Source organism: Pogona vitticeps, chromosome 1 (genome assembly GCF_051106095.1).
Source record: "Pogona vitticeps strain Pit_001003342236 chromosome 1, PviZW2.1, whole genome shotgun sequence".
Classification (NCBI taxonomy): domain Eukaryota; kingdom Metazoa; phylum Chordata; class Lepidosauria; order Squamata; family Agamidae; genus Pogona; species Pogona vitticeps.
This window is the reverse complement of record NC_135783.1, coordinates 81,285,576-81,309,462: the sequence shown is the minus strand read 5'-3', so window position 1 is coordinate 81,309,462 and position 23,887 is coordinate 81,285,576. Positions and strand designations below refer to the sequence as shown.

The following is a 23,887-nucleotide window of genomic DNA, read 5'->3' as shown; positions in this document are numbered from 1 at the left end:
TAGTGCTGCAGAGGTTAAGTGCAGCAGGGCTAACAGTAAAGGCCAGCAAGTGTCAGCTGGGTAGCCCAGAAATAAAATACTTGGGTCACATGGTAGGGGGAGGACTGATAAAACCCCTGGAGGCCAAAATAGAAGCTGTTCGTGATTGGCCTAGACCCAACACCAAGAAAAAAGTCAAATCATTTCTTGGGTTGGTGGGCTACTACAGAAAGTTCATCCCGAGGTTTAGCGAGATTGCGGCTCCGCTGACCGATCTGACGAGGAAGAAGGCTGATGACCGCATCCCGTGGACCAGCGACTGTGAGGAGGCGTTCCAGAGGTTGAAGGAGGCGCTAATCAATTATCCAGTCCTGCGGGCTCCAGACTTCGACCGGGAGTTCATCATCTACACCGATGCGTCTAACAGCGGGGTAGGAGCAGTTCTGTGCCAGGAGGATGAGAATGGTGACCAACATCCAGTGTCCTACCTGAGTAGGAAACTTCAAAAAGGTGAGAGACATTTGGCAACCGTGGAGAAGGAGTGTTTGGCCATAGTCTACGCGATCCAGAAGGCCAAGCCTTACATCTGGGGAAGACATTTTATTCTGTGTACTGACCATTCACCATTACAATGGTTAAAGACAATGAAAACCCACAATAGCAAACTTATGAGGTGGGCTTTAAACCTACAGGACTATGACTTTGAAGTGAAGGTGGTCAGAGGGTCAGTGAACTGTGTTGCTGACGCCTTATCAAGAAGACCTGAAGAATGAAGACGGCGAAAGAACATGGACTATGTGTATATAATGATGACAAAAAGTAAAATGTACCTGTTTTTGAATTGGTTTGTATGAATAAAGGTAAATTGATGTAATGTATATGGTAAATGTTTAAATGCTTAATTGCTATGGTTTAACTTAGAATGTAAGTATGAGTAAGTATAATATGGTATGTATAACTGTTGTTGTGTATTTTATACAGGTTGTTTTTTGGTGAAAAGCACGTTAGCTTTCCCCCTACAAAACAACTTATAAAGAGGGGAGGTGTTACATACAGCACTGATGTTACCTGTCTGTCATGGGTTTGGAGGGAAAGTTCCATCCTATGGGGAGTGGAAGGCGGGACATCAGGAGGAGGGGCTGTACTGTATAAATATGTGATGCCTGTGTGGTGAAGGGTCACACACTGAGATGATGCTGAGAGACACTGGGTTGTGACGAAGCAGCAGCTGGGAAGAAGAAGCTGTTGTGGGAGTCTGTGTGTCAGACAGGGTACTACTGTGTGTCAGAGTACCAACCTGATAGGTTCAGGTGTCTGTTGGTTAGCCAGAACTGATAGGTTCAGGGTCTGTGCTTCAAGTTAAGGGTTCTGGGTGAACCAAACTGTATGCTTGTATGAGTGAGAATAAGCCACGTTACTTTATTTTATTCACCTGATTGTTTATTTATCTCTGTGTGTATTTAAAATAAACCTAATTCTTTTTATTGTTTAAAAATCCATCCCTGGTCTGTGTGACTTCTTAAAGGGAATGGTTGGTGGCAGCTTAGTGTAACTGTGTGACATATCCCAGTAGGTCTGGGTTTGTCACAGGGGCTATGTTATATATAGAGATACAAATGCATGAACTGAAGGACTTACAAGCAGTAGCTTAACTTCTCAGTGAATTCTGCACATTATCTTTCAGAAGTTATTTCTCAGTGAGGAGACTGTATTTAAAGAAAGGATGCCCTTTTCTTTAAATAGTGCTCAAGAAAAGTTAGGAGAGCCAGTTCATTCTACCATTACCAAATCTTCTCATTAAATTTCAAATTATGTTTAGGTGGATCTACTAATGTTGATTTTTATTTTTCTGGGCTAATTCCACATATTTAGCCTTATATAACAAAAAGTACTTCCATTGTTAGTCCTATTTGATAGGAAGAACTACTGAATGAATGGGACTTGTTAAATCAATATTTATATAAGTCCTACTCATTTAATGAGTCATTTCACATTAGTAATTGTAGTTAGCCCTCTAGATATGCACCAATCACAGGATCTGGTTTGGACCTTGATTTGATGATTCATCTGCTGGCCCAGTTTGGTTCAATCTAGAGGCCAGGTGATTTGACTTTAGTCAAAATCTGAATCTTAGTTATGACATCTCAGTGTTTCATGCCTTTCCACTGATCATCACAGGACTGTCCAGTGACTATCAATGAAAATCAACAAAGGCTATATTTTTCTTTTCAGCTGAACTAGAATAAATTTGCAGGCACAGTGACCTGAGGAGATTTTGTCTGTTTAATTTCAGATAAATTGGTGAAGTTTGTTTTATGTCTTGCTGTTTTGCTGTGGAGGTTTGAAAAAGTAGGAGACCTAAGCAAGAATGTTAATGATAGGGCCTTTTAGGGACTAATTCATATGCTCAGATGTTACTTCACAGCACACAACATGGCACAAAAATTGATAACTACATACATTTTTCAGTACTCAGCAGAACTGCATTATTTTAATGCACCTGACTGTCTCTATTTACTCTTCTTATTCTGTTGTCTCTATAGATGGGGGATTACTCTTCATCTACAAAGACAAATCCCGCTAGCACAGGTGACTGGCCCGATTACCTCCCACCCTCAGAACCTGCCAGTCCACTTACCATGCAGTGCACAGCGTGCGCAGCCAGTGTCATGGTCAGCATGCTGATCGCATTAATAGCCCAGTTGCTGCAGCCCCGCCTCCCTGCTCACCTGGCCACTCTGGCAGGGATGGGGTGGGATGACGAGTCTCTCTGCTCAGCTGCAAAGTGGCTAGGGGAGCAGAGAGGTGGGGCTCCGGCAGCTGTGCTACTGCCGCAATTGGTGCACTGATGATGATGCCAGGCACACACACCACATGCTAAGTGGACCGGTGGGTTCTGTGGGTTGGAGGTAACTGGGCTGGCCACCTGTTCCAGTGAGATTCATCTTCATAGATGAAGACAAACCCCAATCTCTACTTGTCTCTCCTCAGTTTTTCTTTCTCCAATCTTCCTACAATTTGCTTTTTGAATACTGCTACATACCACTTATTTTGCTTTATTCTACTTTCCATATGTTTCTGAAAGCATGACGTTCCTATCACTGAATAATGATGAACATTATCAGACCTTTTTGCCAATCGTTATTATATTATGTTATTGTTTTTCCCATGTCTGCCCCACAAAGTAAACTTTTTTGCAGTCCACCCACATGTGACTTTGCTAAGCAGAGGCGAAGAGCTTGATGACCATCTAAGAAGCATAGCCAGTTCCCTTGGGCCAGGGATTCTTAAGGAGATGCAACTGGTATTTACAAACAGAAACCATACAGACCATAGATCTACTACATGTTGGGGCAGTTTCTCAACCAGGATATTATTACTTCTGAGCTACTGTACTTCAATAACTCAAAATCTCTCTAAAAGGAGGAGCCCCTTAATAAAGCTTCATTATCCTGTGCAAACATGTGGGTTCTTAAGAACAAACCAGACATGTGTACAACATTCCTGTGTGTTTAGACATGCACTGTCTCCAACTTCACTCGTATGAAGAAGTGGGAAGATGAAGAAAGAGAAGTTTAAAGAAAACCATGACCTGAATTAGTTTCCTCATGGCAGCTTCCACCACCACCACACCGCTGTTCCAGTGGTTTTGTCCTCAAGTGAGCTTGGATACCAAAGTATGCTGAGGTGGGAGAAAAGAGACTGGGAAGAGGACCTCCAGGGAAGTGGTGAGAGGGTTCCGCAAAAAAAGGCTATTTGTAGCTCCAAAAATGGCAAGCCAGCAGGCCTGGATGACACAGATGCCAAATAAAAAAAATCCAGGCACAGTAACAAAAAAGTGGCTCCTTAATTTTTTTAATACTTATATTGACTCTCTCAGGATGCCAAAAATTTGGAGAATTTCATGAGTGATCATTACCATGGAACAAGGTAAAGAACCCACAGATCCAAAGAATTTCAGCCTATTCTCATAACTTTGTCACCTTTACAAAAAAAATGGTTCTCACTGTCTAAGGGCAGTAGAAGAACAACACGTTATTCCCCAACAGGCTGGTTTTAGACTAGGAAGAACTGTACAGGACAAATCCTATATCAACACAACATATTAACAATTGCTTTGAAGCCAGGAAGATCACAGGAGTAGCCTTTTTAGACCTCTTGGCCACCATAACATCGTTCGTTATCAAATATGACTGTAAAGATTCAGTTACATAGCCAGGGATGACATCATACATTTTTCACCAATTTTCAAGGGCAATGCAGACAATGGAGGATTCAAAACATTGGTCTATCCCAGGACAGTGTACAGTGGACCCTCGACTTACAGACGGCTCGACTTACAGACTTTTCGAGTTACAGACTTCTCTGGATGCAAAATTTAGATTCAACTTGCAGCCAGAGAATCGACCTACAGACCAGAAAAAAACCAAAATGGAACAAAAATAGAATAAAAACCATCAGTTATGGGATTAATTGGTTTTCAATGCATTGTAGGTCAATGGAGATTCAACCTACAGACTTTTCGACTTGCAGCCACCATTCCAATACGGATTAATTCTGTAAGTAGAGGGTCCACTGTACTGATTACTGTTTTGCTTACCATCTACTCCAATAATCAACCACTCCCTCAACAAAAATGTTTATTTATGCTAATGATCTCTTGCACGTGCTGCTCAGTCAGAGAATTTTCAGATAGTGTAACATCTCTAAATTAGAAGAACGTGACTGTTATTATGACAGAAATAAACTGAAACCCAACCCTGCTAATTAAATACATGCTTTTTAAATGAGAAATAAGCAGGCATCTTGGAAACATCAAGTCACCTGGAAGGGCATCCAATTAAATCACTGTTTTGCATCAAAATACACAAGTATTACTTTAGATAGTGTGCTGACCCCATAAGAAGCATGGCCAAAACGCAACATGAAAGGTCTCTGCAAGAAAGAATATTATTTGAAAACTATCAATAACCTGTTGGGACATACAAGCATACAAACACTAAGAACTGCAGCTTTAGCTACTCTGCAGGCAAATAGGCCAGTCCAGTGTGGTATAATTCAGACCATGCAAAACAGTAACAGCACTGAATGAAACTTATAGAATCACTACTGGATGCCTAAAGCCAACCCCTACTGATACAATCAATTGCTTATTAGGCACTGCATTCAGTGACTAGGAAGAGAAGTAGCAACTGATTGTGAACGACTCAAAGCATCCACATCAAGTGCACATTCACTCTTTGGCCACCATCCCAACCATCCCAGATCAACACCAAGGCTAGGTTTTTTCAGAACACCTGTGAATACTTAAAAAAAGAAAAAGGCAGAGAATGCCGGAATTATAACATGGGAAAAAAAGAACACATTAAATAGATAGAACTCTAAAATACTCTATCCCTTCCCCTGCCCAGTCACATAGAGAATTGTGTTACTTGGACGTCATTTAATAGGCTACAGCTGAGATTGGCAGAACCAAAGTGAACCTAAGAAAATGGGGCTTTGCACCAACACAGTCCTGTATGAGTATGGTCAAGAACAGTCAACTTCACACCAATGTCAGTGTACTCTATGCGCACCTCAACACATACCACGGAAGATTTTAGATTAGCTGCCCCCAAATACTCCCAAGATTGCTCATTATCAGGCAAAATCAGATGGATAAGCGTAACAATTATTGGAAGAAAAGTATCTTGTGTGTTAAATATACACAGCCACTTCCAACACAAATGAAAAAAAACACACAACACTTTCATATAGTTCTGGCTCACTTTCACAGAAATTGTACGTGAGGACCACTATTCCATGCCCAATTAAAATGAGTTTGCTTCCATTTTTCACTGGTTGTACCTGGTAGCTGCAGCATGAAACAGATGTGGCTTGTCTTTCTAGTTTGATTTCATATCCAAAAGGTCATGTTCCTTTGCTGCCAAGCCTCGTGGTAGGGGATGGGGCAGATGATGCCACTCAAGAGGCTAGTCTGGATTCAGCATCTTCAGTATCTGATATGCATCCCTGCAGTCACCCAAGAGAGACTTCTATGGGTGTAACATTTAACTCCAAGCAAGGAGAACACATGCACAATTGCCAGCTCAGTAAAGCTGCAATACACTACCAGACCAAAAAAAACCCACAAAAAAACCACACACACACACACTCATACCTAAGTAGTAATTAAGTAAGTTTAAATTGCACTTACATATTCGCAACAGAAAGCGGATATGACTCATCTGAATTAGATTGTTAACACTCTGCATGACGACTGTCCTGCTTTTAAAAATTAGATTAAACAAACATGACAAACAGGTTTGCTTTCATTTTTCACTTATTGTGCCTGGTAGCTGCAGCATGTGATAGCTGTGGCTTGGTCCTTCAGGTTTGATTTTATACCCAAAAGGTCGTGATTTTGCAGGTGAGGGGTAATCATGGGAAGCTTCTTTACCTGTATGGCACAGACTATTTTGCAAAGCAACTTTATTTATATTAACTGATACACTGATTCTCTTTGCTGGTCCTTTCCTGCAGGAGAGTGAAATTCATTGTGCCTATGTTGACTTTGGATGCAGCAGTTTTAAGGAGTGATGCTTAGAACTCAGATCTAGTCTTCAAAGTTCCTCAGCCAATTAAATTCTCCGCTGCATTTTTTTTCTTGATTAGCCCTTTATAATTTTACCCCACTTGTGCAAATCCATTTATCCAAATGCCTTAAGTTATGTAAAAGCATACAACCACAAAATAATAATAGCACGTAGCATTTGAATAACACGTCTCTAGTTCCTGGGGTGATTCCTGTACATTATCTCAATAGTTCCTATGAGGCCCATGGACTAAATTTTCATAGAATGACTGATAAAGAAACAGATGTAGAAAGGTCAAAAGGAGGTTAATATGGTTAAAGACTTAACCAATTAACTAACTTGGAACACAAGCCTACACTGAAGATATGCAACTGGAAGGGGTTCTGTTATACTGCTGCAACTCCACATAGGTCAATGCCAACATAAGTACAGTATGCTGATGAACATGCCTTCAGAATACTCCACTGGATTACAGCATTCTTTCCATCAACATCCTGGACCGTGGTGATGTTGCCGTTTCTTGATCTAACATTGTGCACCAACTTCAAATGGCCCAATGGGTCTCCAGCAAGGCTCTGAGCCATCTGGAGGTAGGAGGCAAACCAGGAGGAGGAGGAGGAAGGTGGTGTCACCTCTCCCTTCACCTCTTCTGCTGCCAGTTTTAATCCTTCATGTCAAAACTGAAAGAGCAGCACTTTTGCAATTCCTCCTCTCCAAGGGCTTATTTCAAGACTGACAACACATTTGAAGGCTGTAATATTACTGCATGCCACTAGTGAATATCACAAACAGAAAAATAGTGAAATAATTCCCCTAGATAAGGGATGGGCAACTGTGGTTCTTTAGGTTTTTTATTTTTATTGCCTACAGCTCTCTTCAGCCCCAGCCAGCATACTCAATGATTAGCGGGAATTAAAAGACATCTGGGAGACACAGATGACCATGTCTGGTCAAGGCATTGTATCTAGCCAGCCAAGCAGAGCCTTGCTTAGCCCCTGCAAGGGGTTAAGATCAGTAGAGACGTGCCTTGAGAGGGAACCGGAAGGAACGGGCAGAATTCCTGCAGAAGTGTTCAGACAATTCACTTCCTTTCTCTGCCTATCTCTCAGCTGGAAGTAAAGGGGCTGAAGCTGCTGGAGCTGTGGGGCTCAGCCCCGTGGCCACCCAAAGTAGCAGGAATGTTTTTAGCCAGATGCAATCAGGATTTTTTAAAAAAAAATCCTCGCTGTTCTGAAAATCCCTTTGGCCAAGAGGTACAGTCCCGTTTTCTATAATGCCAAGATGATTCTCAAGAGACTAACTCCCTCAGTTTTTCATTTAACAATTGCTTATAACATCTGGCCACCCAGTACCAAATGTATTTCCCTGTCTTGGGGGCAGGGAATCCTGTAAGCCTTGTCATAATGTCCTAGCAGAGCAGTCTGTGCAAAAACTGCAAAGTCATCTACCAAGTTCTGGGCAGTTACAGCTGAGTTGAACAGCCTGAGAATTCTTGGCTGACTTTAGATGCTATGTATGTTTTCCTGGTGACACACAGGGCAACATTTCTTAGAAAAATCCTGAACACAGCATCAGCATGACTCTACTCCTGGAATAATGTGGGTTAAAGACTGCTCTATTAGTTTGTGTATGAAAAGGATAATTATTTTAAAAAAAATGGAAATGGTTGTAATACATTAAACAGTACACATATACAAGTTTGCAATCTAAATTGCAAGAATTTTGATAGCATTATTCTATCACCAATTCTTGCTGCCAACAAACATAATTATTAGTCTACTACATTTAAATGTGTAAGGGCTATAAGCTAAGAAGCCTCCATATGTTCCTAAAGTGCTTCTGTACACGTAGGTATACCTTCTGTTGCGACATATGACAGTCTAGAATACAGAGGAGGCAGCTGAGAAATCTCAGTACAGGTACAATAACAACCAGGTGGCTTTCTAAAAGCTGTGGAGTTCTGTGAGTTGTAGGCAATCTTAATGCAATTGACTTGCTGTTAGGGAGTTGCCTCTACCCTACAAGGCCAGGGGAGCCCAGGAGAGAGCAAGTCTCTTGGGACCCTAGTCAGCAAAGATGCACTGCCACAGGTAGAGGAAAGGCCACAGCAGGGAGAGTGTGCAATGGTAGGAACAAGAGGGCTGGAGTTAGAGGCCTAAGGGTCATTGCTGTCAATTACGTCAGATAAAGTGGAGATGTGGGAAGAAGCAACAGAGAACTTGGACTCCATCCCCTGGGAACGTGGGGGAAGGGGCAGCTGGGGCATTAAGAAAAGCTGCCAAGAGTGAGAAAATCAAGATGGAGCCCATTGAATGATTGCCTGAATGAACCCCTTGGCAGGAGAATCCAGTGGGGCTCACACTTGCAATATGATGGGTTAATCAAATGTTTATTTGAAGAGCTCCTCTTTTTGTTAACTAGAAAGGAAAACATTGAAAAGCCGATGCTGAGGGGACCGCAGAGCTTGGAAATGTTACATATTGGGGCTCCAGCCTATATGACTGACTGGGGGATGGCGGGACTGTAGTTCTGAAAAGAAACGTTTCATAAGCTTTGGATAAGTGCCATATTCGAAGAACAGTAGCCTAGCCCAGTCCCTCTGCAGCACGGGGACCTGGCTCAGCCCCCACAAACACCCATTCTAAATGGTGTTCCCTTCCCAGACTACAACTCATGAAACGGCTGTCATTGCCCAGTTTATAATCTCCTTCCTTTTCCCACAGAAGTGACCCAGCTGACACCCACTACAAGAATGTCTGGATGCCTTATTAGTCCCACTTAAGTTCCTCGCTGTTCCTTGTAGCCCCTTAAATTCATGAACAGTGGCACACAACAGCAAAGATACATTGACCCATACACAACTGTGATTTTTCAAGTCCTGATACATGCATTACATTTCCTGTTTCCATCCAGGTGTTCTATCTCAGCAGACCAATGCGCAAGTCCAAATCAACTTTTTAAAATGTCATTTTGTATGTTTTGCAATCAACTCATTTCCGTTCCACATTAGGACTCCACAATGAGATCTCTTATAATTCTCTCACCACATTGGAATCCTCCTGTGTAATATCAATTTTCAAGGGGTTTGTGTGAAGTAATATCAATTTGAGACATCTAATGAATTTAGCCTGCAGAAGGTCAGACTACATTATACTTGCAAGATGCCACACACATCTTCATCATTATTCCTCCTACGCTTTCCCAGTTTAGCAATGCATTTCCAACACTGGTGCTTTTTAGAATGTTTAATGTAAACTTCCTTTAAGATACAAACTGGACAAGGCTGGGGGGGGGGCAAAAGCAGCTGCTGAAATACTAAAAGGCTCATAGGAGATATTTGCCTACCAACCTATTATTTCAGTTTTTAGCTACAAAATGAATACCACAGGGCTCAGCTAAATTGAAACACGACACAGCCCCACTGATTCAAAAGACTCTATAGTCACAGGGGGAGGAATCCTGCTTCTATTATCAAATATATGTAAGTACCTCTCCTGCTGAATCAACAGGAATTGTGCGTTTCAGTTTGATGCATGCTCACTCAGAAGTAAGTTTTGGTTTAGTTCAAGGGGATCAACTCCCAGAAAAACGGACACAGGATTGCAATAGAAAAGTGCTTAACTCTGGTTGGATCTAGTCCTATATGAAAAGAACTGGCCAGTTGATGGCTAGAGCATAGCTGATGATGATCAGCTAATGACACTCCGCCATGCCTACAGTGCACCAGAGGAGTTGGGGGAGGGGGAAGAGAGACAGGTAGATGGGTGGGGCCAGGGAGGGGCACATGCCTGATGGATGTTGGGAGATTTTGCATGCTGTCTTGGAAAAGTGGTATGCCCTCTCTGGAAGAGCACCTCCCAGGATGCAGAAGTGTGTGAGAACTACCATCCCATTGCAACAGTCCCTTTCTTGAGCAAGACGGTTGGGAGACTGTGGGTAATCTTGGAGGAAACCAATTATGTACATCAATTTCAATGTGGTTCCAGGCAGATTCCAGAGACTGGAACAAGTCTGGTCAACCCTAATAGTTGACTGCTTCAAGAGATGGCCGGTGGAGGGCCCAGTTCTCAGTGTATATACAGTACATTCATTTCCATTTGTGAACCTACAAGCAAACTGTCAGAATGTGGAAAAGTTAATTTTTTTTTATTTTGGCCATAGCTCTTTTAGTTCTGCTCAGGCTCCAGGGCCCCCTGTCAAACAAGGATACAACATGAGCTGATATAGTTCAGAAATGTTTCACATTTTTTAGTCTGTGGCCCCTTTCGAATGTGCCAGGAGGCCCCAGGAAGCCAACTTGGGAGTATCACTCCCAGAATCTACACTTAGGATAAAGGAAGGCCATGTTGACTGGGCGATTCTGAGATCTGCAGTCCAAAAAATAATTTTCCCAAGCCGAGAATCATAGAATCATAAAATCACAGAGCTGGAAGAGACCGCAGGGGCCATCGAGTCTAACCCCCTGTCACGCAGGAACTCCATCAAAGCCCTCCCGACAGATGGCCATCCAGCCTCTCAGGAAGAGCACCGTGCATAATATACATGTAAGGCTGCCTCAGATATTGACGTGTGTATACCAATTTCAGAGCAGTCTGTCTCCATGAAGCTCCCTTTTACCTTACAGCAAATGCACATGACTAAAGTCTACTTTTATACTACTGGGTTTTTTTTTTTAAATATATGCATGGGAGAACAAAGGGAAAATACTACAAAATGGCAAAATAGCTCTCAAAGCTATTGAGAGCTTCTCATAACATCAGAATGAGAATGCTACCCATTAAAGCAGCCATTCTGGACTTCTTTTATTTTTTTTTGGCCATAGCCCTTTTAGGAGTTCTGCTCAGGCTCCAGGGCCCCCTGTTAAACAAGGACACAACACGAACCAATATCTTTCAGAAATGTTTCAGATTTTTTAGTCTGTGGCCCCCTTTGAATGTGCCAGGGCCCCCCAGGAGGCCATATGACCCCTGGGGAGAATGGCTGCATTAGAGTATTGGTGAGCAGAATTAACTGATGGTTACACTCCTCTTATATCTTTGATAGCTAAGCTGAGAATGAGCATCCTTGCCACACCAAGTCACTACCAGAAACAGCATATTAGGTTACAGACAGGTTCTGTTCAAAGACATCTTATTTACTGAGAAGCGACCATGCAGCTCATAGAAAGACTGAACAAAAACCCGACAACAGCCACCCTAACTAGACAATCACAAGGTCGGGATACTGAATAAACTATAATGTGTTCAGCTGCTTTCCCTACTTAAAGATAATGGAGTCCCCTTCCATTCTGGATTATTACAGAAAAAGAGTCATCTGTGATGAATTTATATTACACAAGATCCACAGAGAAAAGAATCAGATAATTAACTGAAAAATTCAATAAGCAAACCATAAATCAGGCAAGTTTGCATGGAACAGTACTCACACATGAATACAATTATCATTCAATTAGTTAAATTTCTGAATCTGTTACCATCGCTTATCATTTGAATCTATTAGGTTTTAATCTGATCTAATTACTGCCTACTGTTCAATGTGTTTTATGTATTTTGAAGTGTACTATTATAAGGGGTGTGTGTGTTTTATTTTAACTAGGTTATATCATGTTATGGTTATTGTTGTTATTTTTATGTTGTAAACCACCCAGAGTGGCCTTTGGCGTGATGAGAAGTATAAAAATCAAATAAATAAATCTGATCCATTAGTAAAAATCTCGCCTTCTGTTGCATCAGCCAGTTCTCCAGCAATGAGCAAATGCTTTTTTTCTCCAAGTACAAGTAATTGCCCCTTTACTTTCCCCTTTTAAAAATGAAGCCAAACCAAGCCAGAGCGGGGAGAGGGGGTGAAAGGGGGGAGAGGGAGAGGGGGGTTGTGCACATACAGGAGGGTTCAAATTCCTGCTGCCACTGCTGCTCCACTTGCCCCTTTTAAAAAAACAAGCCACATACACAGACACACACACATACATACAGGAGTACATGAAGGCTGTTCCAGAAGGCTTTTAATTGAAATAATATTTCCTGTGGGTCCGATGGCAATTTTATATATATATTAATTGTATTTTAATTGTTCGGAATTTTTATTGTATTTTAAATGTTGTAAGCCACCCAAAGACCTTTGGGTAGTGTGGGCGGCATATAAATAAATAAATAAATAGATAGATAGATAGATAGATAGATAGATAGATAGATAGATAGATAGATAGATAGATAGATAGATAGATAGATAGATAGATAGATAGATAGATAGATAGATAGATAAATAAATAAATAAATAAATAAAATGTATGTGCTCAGTAGGGTTCATTTTTCAAAGACAGCCTCCTCGCATTGCCTTTGAAAATTAAACACTTCCACGTAGCTGAAGAAGTGTTTAATTTGCCCAGACTGTGAAGCTGCTCTCTTATTATGGCACTTCACGATACTGGAAATGGAGAGGAAGGCTTCCATTGGTTTGTTTTCAGCAATCACATGGACTGGAAACAAATCAAAGTTGAGTGATTCTACCTGCACCGGAAAAGTAGAAGCCTCTTGACAAGGGCCATAAAGGTGCAGGTAGGAATATACTGGGGAGGGTGGGCTGGTTCACTCTAGCAAAGATGTCATCTGATCATTGTCTTTAAGAGTGTGCCAGCCTGTCCCTACTGTGGTCCAAACAGTGGGTTCAGCACCCTTCTAATCACACTCTACACCAAAGAAGAAAAAATGACTACAGAAAAGGAAGCTTCGAGTGAGTAAATGTGGATTGGTGAGTAAAAGGGACTACAGTTCCAACCCACATCGATCCAAGCCACACACCCTTGTACAGATGGGCCCACAAGGAGCCTGTTATTAGAAGTGGAACTCCCTTAAGAAAAGATAAATTTGTTTGCTGATTGTAGCCTAAAGTTTCCAAGCTCTGCAACCTGCAGATTAGCATGCTTTCATTTGGGTGGCTGGTTACCAGGAAATAAATGCAGGCTGCATTTGCATGTTGATTCTGCAACTATGACAGATTTCAAAGATTGCATCTTTTGGAGAGAAAATATTTTACCACCTTCTATCTACACAGCTAATATCTACTCTACTGGGCTTTCATGGCACACTGCTGACACCTCAACCCAAATCTATTAATGACCATTTAAACATATGATTTCTAACTGACCAGGGTTTTTCGTTTTATTATGGGGTGGGTGAGTCATGGTGCCTTTTCTGATTTTTGAACCCAAATACAACAAACACTCTAGCAGTGACTCAATAAGCAAAGCTTATTATTATAGTGGGGTCTTGCTGGGCAAGACTTCAAGCCCTAGAAGACGGTCCTTTTCATCTGCTTGGGAGGAAGGCCTATCCAAACAGTTCGGGGGGGGGGGGGGGAGAAAGAAAGCAGTATTTGAGTTAAACCCTAGTTAATTCAGTGCATGATACACAGCAGATGTCTCAGGGGTTAGTGACAGGCAGGCATAAACTTCCTCTGAGGGAAAAGAGAATTAAAACTGAAAATGTTGACTGGTTAATTTGTATTCCACGATGCACACTTCAATAATAACTAACACATTGAAACTTATATTCTGCTACTATAAATGGCATATGTTGTGGGCGTTACTGAGACTGGGAGTGGAAACTGCTCTATCAGCTATTAACAAGGAAGAAATGTGTTTTAGAAGTCTGTTGAAAAATGTTCCAAGAATAGAAAGCAGAGGTGGTGTAGCTTCAACATTTCATCATAAATCCTCAGAAGTCCTAAAATAAAATATGGACTGTTTTATAGCTAATCTTCTGGCTCATCCATAAATTGTGTTCATAGTTTGACAAACAAAAAAAAAGCCTTGGAATGCAGCAATTCCTAAGGCCAGCAAGGCACCATCAGAAAAGAATCTCAGGGATTTAGGACGAAACAGTCGCTCTGTTTCTTCTCCTCCCTACAGTTTGCTTTTAGATCTTTGTAATCTTCAAGAAGAAATACACAGTCCAGAAAGGGCAAGGTCCTAGCTTTATATAGTGCAAACCTTTATAATGACAGAAGTTTGTTGTGCTGAAATAATTTTGCATAGTTCTGTGGCACACAAGCAACATGCAAGAAACACTACCAAGCATTTTAAATGTTCCAAATTGCTTATGAAAGTATGGCACAACTTATAAAAATGCTATACATCTTCATGCCTGACTGAGGCTAGTAACAATTGTTCATGAGTGAACAAATTGGTAACAAATTACAACTATCAACAAGAAAGTCATAGAAGCAATTGCCAAAGCATAACTGGGGGTTAGGGGAACATACATGCAGATCATCTTTACCCTTCTTTTTAAGAATAAAAAGAAATCTTTAATGTTCAGAGGCACACAGCATTTCTTTATATACAAGAATATCATGCAACTTGGCATCAGCCTTTTGATTCATTATAAAGTTGTACAAAATGTAAAGAGTTTCTTTCTTATTTGTTGTGCTGTATTTTTCAAGAGTTTTTAGATTTCCAAGGGTAGAAAAGAAAGACAGATCTACATGTACAGCACACTGAGTACCCCCCTGCAAATCTTACTATAAGAGAAATATTATATTTTTCTACACAAGCTCTACATAACTGTCACAGAGAAATCTGTTTGCCAACTTCTCCTTGCCACATACCTATTAAGCTACATTAAGTCCTATTATGTCTGAGAAGGTCTTATGCAAAGACTTCAACTTAGTTATTTAATGACACAGAACAACCCTGTTGGTCAAGGGACGCCAACTCTCACTGGAATCACAAGGAGAGGGGGGAAACCAGCATCTCTGGCGAGAATAATGCTTTATATAACAGAAGTTAAACTCATTGAGTCAGAAATTAACAGGAGAGGGGAGGAATACATTTTTAGATAGAGCTAAACAACCATGGCATCACAAGGAAACAGTGTTTTGTGCTGCAAAACACACAAGATACCACAGCCTGCTGATTCTGAGTCAGAAAAGGGTTTCATATTTGCTGACATGCTGATTTCAAATGAATCTTCATTTGCCTTTCAGAATCTATGCATCTACATACCATGCCATGTCTGAGGAAGCCCTGAATAAGATGTATTACTGGCCTCACCTGCTTTCCACAAACCACCTTGGGTCCTTTGGCACGTGGGAGCCCACATTCTCCTGTATGATCAGCAGTGGCCACCACCAGTGTTTCAGCTATTCTGCTGCCCAGCTGCTACTCCCCACCTTAGAAGGCAGTGATGAGAACCAGTCCCCTTTCCTCTCTTTTCCATTTTAACATTTTGGGGTGACTATCTTGACAAATAATGCCAGAAATGCCCTGGGATTGGGAATGGTCTGATTCATATTATCATCTGTTGGCTACATGATGTACACAACCCAATGCAAACCAATTTGGAGTCGTTTCCCCCCTCCCCCCAATCCATATTTTTTACTCCACCATTGGGGCTTGTACTTTTTTCCAGCTGAATGCATTCCCATCAGTTCAGGTAGTGTGATCATTTGAGTTGATGCAGCTTCATGTCTAAGTGGGTAACAAGAAACTGGTTCTCCCAGCTTCCTAGTTCGGGGTGGAGACAGAGGAAGCAAAGAGGCATTCACAGGGGTGTCAGCTCCCCTCAACCATGCATCTCTTCTCTCCATGCTTCTCTTCCCTCCAAAAAAAAGGCTTAGTGCAAGCACTGGTGCACAAGGGCAGCTGGTGACCAAGGGTCAGGGGAAGAGTGAGGAGAGCAGAAAGGATACTGCTGATAGGCAGCTTGTTAAAGTAGATCTTTCCATTTGTTAAAGCAGCTCTGATACAGCTGTGCCTCCTGAAAATTTGGACAGCCACTGCACAGCTTCCTTAACAAGCTGCAAATAAGGTGCATTGCTAATTTTCTCCTCTCTCCCTCTTGACCAGTGTAGTTTGCTCAAGTGAACTCACCTGGAGAAACCCAACTTCCTGTGTGTGACTTCACAACAGATCAATTTATATTTTTCCTGCATTGTAGCTGCATCCTAAGTCGGACATCTTCCGACTCAGTGTTCTACAATAAAGAAAATCCTTGTGTGGCAACCCACACCAAAAGATGCCACCAATAGTGCCTGTTTCCTGCTGCCACTGCCCCCCCCCATCATAAGGCTGTATTCTCTGGGTTTTTTTTTTGGGGGGGGTGAGCTGTGGAGACAAAATAAGCTGATTGTCATCCCTTTTCACTCTGTCTTCCATTGCAATTGTTCTTTCACTCTCTCTATTGACTGCCATTTCTTTCTGTTCCTCAAGTCTACAGCACGTGCTCTCTCAATCGGCACATGTCATGACATTCATTCATCTCCACCCCATCACAGATCTCCTTCTAGGTTAAACCACCTTTTCCCCCTATGCCAGATATGTGAGGGTTGTGGCTGTTATATACAAGAATCTGAAGAAATGAACCATGGAACAAGCCTATTTCTAATATGGTTTTGAAAATATAATGGAAATACAAATTCAGAGAAAACAGAACATTTCAACCTTTGAAATTCAGAGCAACTTCAAACTTGCTGTTTCAGGTAAGAAAAAAACCACTCCTCCTTGCTCTTGTACGTTCTCTCTGCCAGGAGCAAAGTAGTTCACATCACATAATAAAACCATGTTCTTTAATAGGGATGTTTTAGGATTCCCAGTCCCAAAATTTGTCCAGAGCCTTCCCCCACCCCCATGCAGGAGTATGAGTACCAAAAATGAGACACTTCAGAACAACCTTTCCTGCCTTTATACTCTTCCCAAGATACCCAAAAGCCAAAAAGCGGCCCCAGTGCACTATGGGAATCCCAAGACTATCTGGGACTTGCAAACTTTCATGAGAAGGGCAAATCCATTAGAGACAACTTCTAGTCTATACAGCTTTACTTGGCATTGGGACTTACCCTCCCATGAACCTTTGTGACTCCCAGATAGCCTTGGGAATCCCACCAGTGCACCAGAGCAGTGCCTTTGCTGCTCAAAGTGCCCCAAGAAGAGCATGGATGTAGGAAGGGCTGCTCTGAAGCCTTCTTGTGTTTTTTTTTGGGGGGGGCGGTGGTCCTACTCCAACAACTCTGCCTGGGGGGTTCTGGGCAATTTCTGGGAATCCTAAACGCCTGGAAGTCTCATCCCTTTTCTTTAATCCTTTATTGTACCGTGGAAATTGGTTTCACATGTTCTGTTCCTTGTTTATTTGTTTGTTTGCCACAAGAGTGGATACTACCACTCATGGAATAACACTGTATTAGCACCAGGTTTGCTTTGGAAGCTCACAGTAGTATTTTCCCTCCACAAGTAAAGAGCCGTATATCAGGAGAGAACACATGCTTTGCATGGGAAGGTTCCCAGGTTTACTAACCAGCATCTGCAGGAAGAGCTGGGAAAACTCCTGCATGAAGCCCCAGAAAGACGCTGTTCCTCAGTGTCAACGGTACTCCACAAAGGGAGTCCAAGGTCTGATTCAGGATAAGGCAACTTCTTATCTTTCTACTGATGGTGGTCCCACTGCTATCATCCTCCCCAATCCTGTAGAGCTTGGTAATGTAAACACTGAGCTAACACTAGTGGTATGCCAGCTGTTGTTAAAAACTATTGCAGCAAAAATGTTCCTCTGTGTAACATCTGACATCATGGTAGCTAAAAATAAAAGGGAAAGGAAAATTCTCCTGCTCCCACACTTTCTGTTGACACATTTTGCCAGTAATAACTTGTTAGCTTATCATCTGAAACTAACATAGGCAGCAATTATCTTTCAGATAACTCTTATCAACAAGGGATCATATGTGTCCATCTTCCTATTTGGGAAAAGACTCACCTGGAAAGTCTGAAGTTCCCTAACCTTGGATTACTGAACATGTTTATTCACTCTAGGGAGCTAATCATAATAATAATCATGTGGTATCAAGTCAATCCTGGCAACCCCTTTCAAGGTTTTCTAGCTGGAGAACACACAAAATTGGTTTACCATTCCTTTCTTCTGAGGATGCCCTGGGACTGTGCAGCTTGCCCAAGGCCACACAGTCACAGGAGGCATAGTGAGGAATTGAAATTCTGACCTCTGGCTCCATAGCCTGATACCTAAACCACTGAGCTATCCGGCCAGCCTAGGGCCCTAAACCTATGATTAATCTGGCACAGAGGGCCTGTGGGGTGTCTGGATGTGAGGTGATTATTTAGTGAGTCTGTGGTTTTTGTGGGTTTGAGTTGCTTCTGGGACATATTTAAGTGGTTCTGTGTGCCCAGCTCAGAACCTGGTCTAAATTTACTACACCTGTGGTTGACACATTTTCCAGCAGCTGGTCAATAGACGTCTGTAGTGAAACTTTATTGACACAAATAAACCCCTTGCTCACAAAAGCACACCTCAGCCTGTTCAGTCTGTATTTCAGCACACTGGCTAGAGTCACATGAATAGGCCTGAAGCCTGAAGCCACAGGACTGACTCTGAAAACAGAAATAGAAAATGTGTGAATTAATTCTAAATCAAGTTTTGCATTCCTGGCAAAGCTCTGGGTGTGACTTCCTGCCAAGAGACCTATCACTGAAACACCTACATATTTGCCTTTGTTTACAGCCATTAGGAATAACTGGATAAGACAGCTGCAGAACTGTATTGGCTGATTACTATCTTCAGAACCAAGGAAACGAGAAACACCACAAGAATGTGGAACATCTCTCATGCTTCTGTCTTCCACAACAAGCACCTATTGACATATACATGGGCTTGCTTACAAGTTGCATGAAAACAAATAGATAAAATCCAGGAAGTATATCATACTCTGCCTGACTAGCCAAACATCTGGGAAGATGGTGTTAAAGCTTAGCTATGGTCCAAAGACCCAAGTTGCTGGTCTCAGGACACAGATTTGTTACAAACCTACCATTAATTATAGGATGGGGGAAGTATATCAAACCCAAGCTTGATGAAGCTCTTGCTTGTCCAGCATAGGACTGGCTCATTTCTTTCTCTCCTCCACGTTCACCTTTGGAGAACTGACATCAGTCCTTTTGACCGGAGCTCAAAGAGGTCTGAATGAGGCAAGTGTGTGGTGCATGCCAGAAATGCTGACACCAAAGATGACAGCAGAATTGTTGCCACTGTACAAGTGGCTTCTTTCACTCCACCTAGGTCACTTGCTCTTCAGGGCACAGTAATGGAGGTGCAGTGAAAAGAGAGGGGACTTAGGCAGAAAGATGGCTCTGGGTCCTCCCTGAATCATCAAGAAGAAAGGCAAGAGGGGCAAAAAGGTACAGGAAGAGAACCAGGGAGGGGGCGGGGCCTGGGGGCAGGGCCCAAGGGTGGTATTTATTTGAGCTTGAGGGGTGGGTTCTTCACTGAGGGGGCTTTTTTGCAGAGGGGAGGAGACAAAAAGTATTTTAAACTCAAGTATATTGATTTTTTTTCCCTTCTCAAATTTTATCTGGTAAAGGCAGATTTACAGGGGGGCATTATGTATTATTACATTAATATTAATATACTGTATTAGGATAAACGTATATTCTGAAAAATCTGTTTTAATGTGTTTACTTTAACCTACTAAAAAGCCTATTTATGCAAATATGATGGAGGGGTCACAAGTTATTTGGCTAGTCTAAAAGGGGGTCATGACTTGAACACTGGCCTAAAGCATCACTGTATATATTTGTATGCATGCATTAATCTGTATTTTTAAATCTACACATTGTAAATATATATTTTCCTCTTTATTTTGCAAACTGCATCACAGCAACTAGATACGTGGTTCCCTGAAAATAAGACCTAACCTGAAAATAAGCCCTAGTCTGATTTTTCAGGATGCTTGTCATATAATGCCCTACCCCAAAAATAAGCCCCAGTTGTGTGAAACCCTGCCCTCCACCATTGTGCAGCAACCAGAAGGACATGACTGTATTTGAATAAATGTAGATTGTTGTACATGACAAAAAATGAAAACATCCCCTGAAAATAAGCCCCAATGTGTGTTTTGCAGCAAAAAATTAATATAAGACCCTGTCTTATTTTCGGGGAAGCACAGTACAAACTGTAACAGTTCTGCGAGGTACAAACTGGCTCATCCTATATTAAAATGCAAACCCAATCAACGTCTGTGTTATTCCTACATGAAAATGGCAGCACAGGAAGCTGGAAAAGAGAAAAAAAAAGCCCAGAAAAAGTTGTAAGTAGTAGGAAAAGGGAAGGTTTTGGGGAATCCACATAGAGTGAATTCTCCCAAGGAGCAAAAAGAGACTAAACTAAGGCTATCTTACTTTGAACTTATCATAATAACACAAGACCCTCTAGAAAAACAAATAAGGCTAAGAAAAATTTAAGGCAACAGGAAAAGAAGAATGCCAAATAAGAAATGCCTAGAGTTTGCAACTGTTGAGCAAGGCTGTTTAATGACAGGACATTTTAGAGGTCCATTATTTTGGAGGCTGGCATAATTTGGAAGTGATTTGATGGTACATAGCACTAATGCACACTGACAGGTATGGTTTTCAGCACAAGGTAGAAATAATTTATCAACACATTTGAGCACTTTTATAAATAACATCAATTAAAGTTTTGACAAAAGAGTGTAAGAGTGCTGTTATTGCAGCACAGAAAGCAGAAGAGTGCCGATTACAAGGACCAGGGCTGGCTGGAACCTGTGGTTCTAAAAAGAGTAATGTTTCCAAGCCCAATCCATTCAGTCCATCATCAGGGAATCTGCATACCAGACACTATTAGTCCATACTAACATCATGGAAAGAGGAAGAGGGAATGACAAGTGAACTTACACCATAGTCAAGGCATGCCTTGCAAACTATGGTAAGTCCTTAAAGAAATGGGAGTGCCTGACCACCTTATCTATCTCCTGAGAAACCTATACGTGGGAAAGGAAGCATCAGTTAGAACTGGATGTGGAACAACTGATTGGTTCAAAATTGGGAAAGGAGTACAACAAGGCTGTATACTGTCTCCCTGCTTATTTAACTTATATGCAGAATACATAATGTGAAAGGCAGGATTGGAAGAATCCCAAGCTGGAATCAAGATTGCTGGAAGAAATATCAAGAACCTCAGATATGCAGATGATACCATCCTGATGGCAGAAAGTGAGGAGGAATTAAAGAGCCTCTTAATGAGGGTGAAAGAGGAGAGCACAAAAAATGGTCTGAAGCTCAACATCAAAAAACAAAAACCCAAGATCATGGCCACTGGTCCAATCAGCTTCTGGCAAATAGAAGGGGAAGATATGGAGGCAATGACAGATTTTACATTCCTGGGCTCCATGAGCACTACAGATGGAGACAGCAGCCACAAAATTAAAAGACGCCTGCTTCTTGGGAGGAAAGTGATGGCAAGCCTAGACAGCATCTTAAAAAGCAGAGACATTACCTTATCAACAAAGGTCTGTATAGTCAAAGCTATGTTTTTTCCAGTAGTAATGTATGGAAGTGAGAGCTGGACCATAGAGAAAGCTGGCTGCCAAAGAATTGATGCTTTTGATTTATGGTCCTGGAGGAGACTCTTGAGAGTCCCCTGGACTGCAAGGAAATCAAACGTATCCATTTTGAAGGAAATAAACCCTCAGTGCTCACTGGAAGGACAGATCCTGAAGCTGAGGTTCCAATAATTTGGCCATCTCATGAGAAGAGAAGATTCCCTGGAAAAGACCCTGATGTTGGGAAAGTGTCAAAGCAAAAGGAGAAGGGGACAACAGTGGACGAGATGGATGGACATTATCATCAAAGCTACCAACATGAATGTGACCCAACTTTGGGAGGCAGTGGAAGACACAAGGGCCTGGCGTGCTCTGGTCCATGGGGTCACGAAGAGTCGGACACAACTTAATGACTAAACAACAACAAGGCATGCCTCACATATATCTTGCTCCGTAGACATCTAAGGTCTTTTAGGGGCACACCTGAAATGCACATGTGACAAGCAGAAGTCCTCTACAGAGATAGTATATGTGACAACACTGGAATTGGCACATCCTAGTTAAAGACAAAACTCACTGGCAGCCTGATTTACTGACACACCTGGCTTCGGGATGTGGGCGAGAGCCCCGCAATTCACCTTCCACTCACAAAGCTAGAATAAACAAACCCTGAGTGATCGTTCAAATCAGGGTTCAGTTTCAGCCACAGAAATTGGCAAACCCTGTGCTTGCATTTCTTGTGCAGCTTCCCCTCGGGACTTTCCCCCGTTCACGATGTCAGAAGATCCAGAATAACGACCAACGAGTAACTAACTACTAACGTGCCCACGATCACCCAGGCAGAGGACGACCGCGTGCCCCGCTCCACACACCCGTAACAGGGACAGCCTTCGGCAGAGGGGCCGGGAGCCCGGCTCACACCGCGTCACCTTTGCCCCATTTGGCCTACAGGTCAGCCCTACGGGGCGTCCGTCCGGTGAGTCTTCTCCCCGAGCCGGGCAGGCAGCCCCACCGGAGCGACTCACCCGCGTTGTAGAAGCGGTCCAGCACCGCCGTCTCCCCGAAGTCCAGCTTGCCGAAGTGCAGCGTCTCCAGGTAGGCGCCCACCGCCTCGCACGCCTCCTTGAGGCTCTGCAAGGCCCCGCTCTCCGCCGTCTGCAGGAGCCCCGGGCTCTCCTCGTTGATCACATAAGACACCGTGGTCCTCCGATTGACGCCGCTGGCGGCGGCTTTGGCCCGCGTGGCGGCCTCGGCGGGGCAAGCCGAGCTACTGTCCTCGTTCCAAAAAGTGCCGGGCGGCGGCGCGCCAGGCCCGCCCGGGAAAGCCCGGGCCACCCCTTCGCCTGCCGCCGGCGCTCGCCTCCCGAGCCCATCCTCGTAGAGCAACGGGCAGGCGCCGCCGATCATGCCCGGCGGCTGGCTGGGCACCGAGAAGCTGATCCCCGCGTCGGTACTGTCGCTCATGCTGGCGGGTCCCAGCCTCCTCCTTCTCCTCCTCCTCCTCCCTGGGACGGGTGCCTCTACGCAGATGCCATGCGGCGGCGGCGGCGGTGGCGGCTGCTACCGCGGGTGTTATCGCCGCTGCCGCCTCTTCCCGCCGACCTCCTCTGCGGTCTCGAAGGGCGTTTCTCAAGCTCCGAGCGAGCGAGCAATACGGGCGGGAAGGAAAAGGAAAAAGCCTTGAAACTCACGCCGCAGACCCGACGCTCGAGGCGGCGAGAGACGCGCGACTTCCTGCGCGCCTTGCCCAAGCCACCATTGCGCCCTCCTCCTCCTCCTCCTCCTCCTCCCCCGGAGCTCCGCCGGCTCCTCAGAAGCGGGCCAGCTGCACTGCGCTCGCCGCCGCCGCCGCCGCCGCCGCCGCCGCCGGAGAAAGCCGCTCCGGCGTCTCCCTTTTGCCTCCTCGGCCGCCGCCTCGCCACCAAGCGCGCCGCGGAGGTGCACCTCCCGCCTCACCGGCCCGACCGCGAGCGCCTCAGCCAGCAGCGAGAGAGACG

At 43.3% G+C, this 23,887-nt stretch overlaps 1 protein-coding gene across 2 annotated transcripts in view; it reads right to left on the bottom strand.

Moving 5' to 3' along the window:
• The window catches only part of MAP3K5 (mitogen-activated protein kinase kinase kinase 5), a 118,762-nt gene extending 95,408 nt beyond the window's left edge, over positions 1 to 23,354 (bottom strand). For both annotated transcript variants that reach the window (XR_013540601.1, XM_020779391.3), the window contains exon 1: positions 22,916 to 23,354. Coding sequence is in view for 1 of the 2 variants with exons in the window: in XM_020779391.3 (XP_020635050.3) it covers positions 22,916 to 23,354 (439 nt within the window). In the remaining variant the exon portion in view is untranslated. The remainder of the gene's footprint in view (positions 1 to 22,915) is intronic.
• Positions 23,355 to 23,887: the final 533 nt, after the last annotated feature.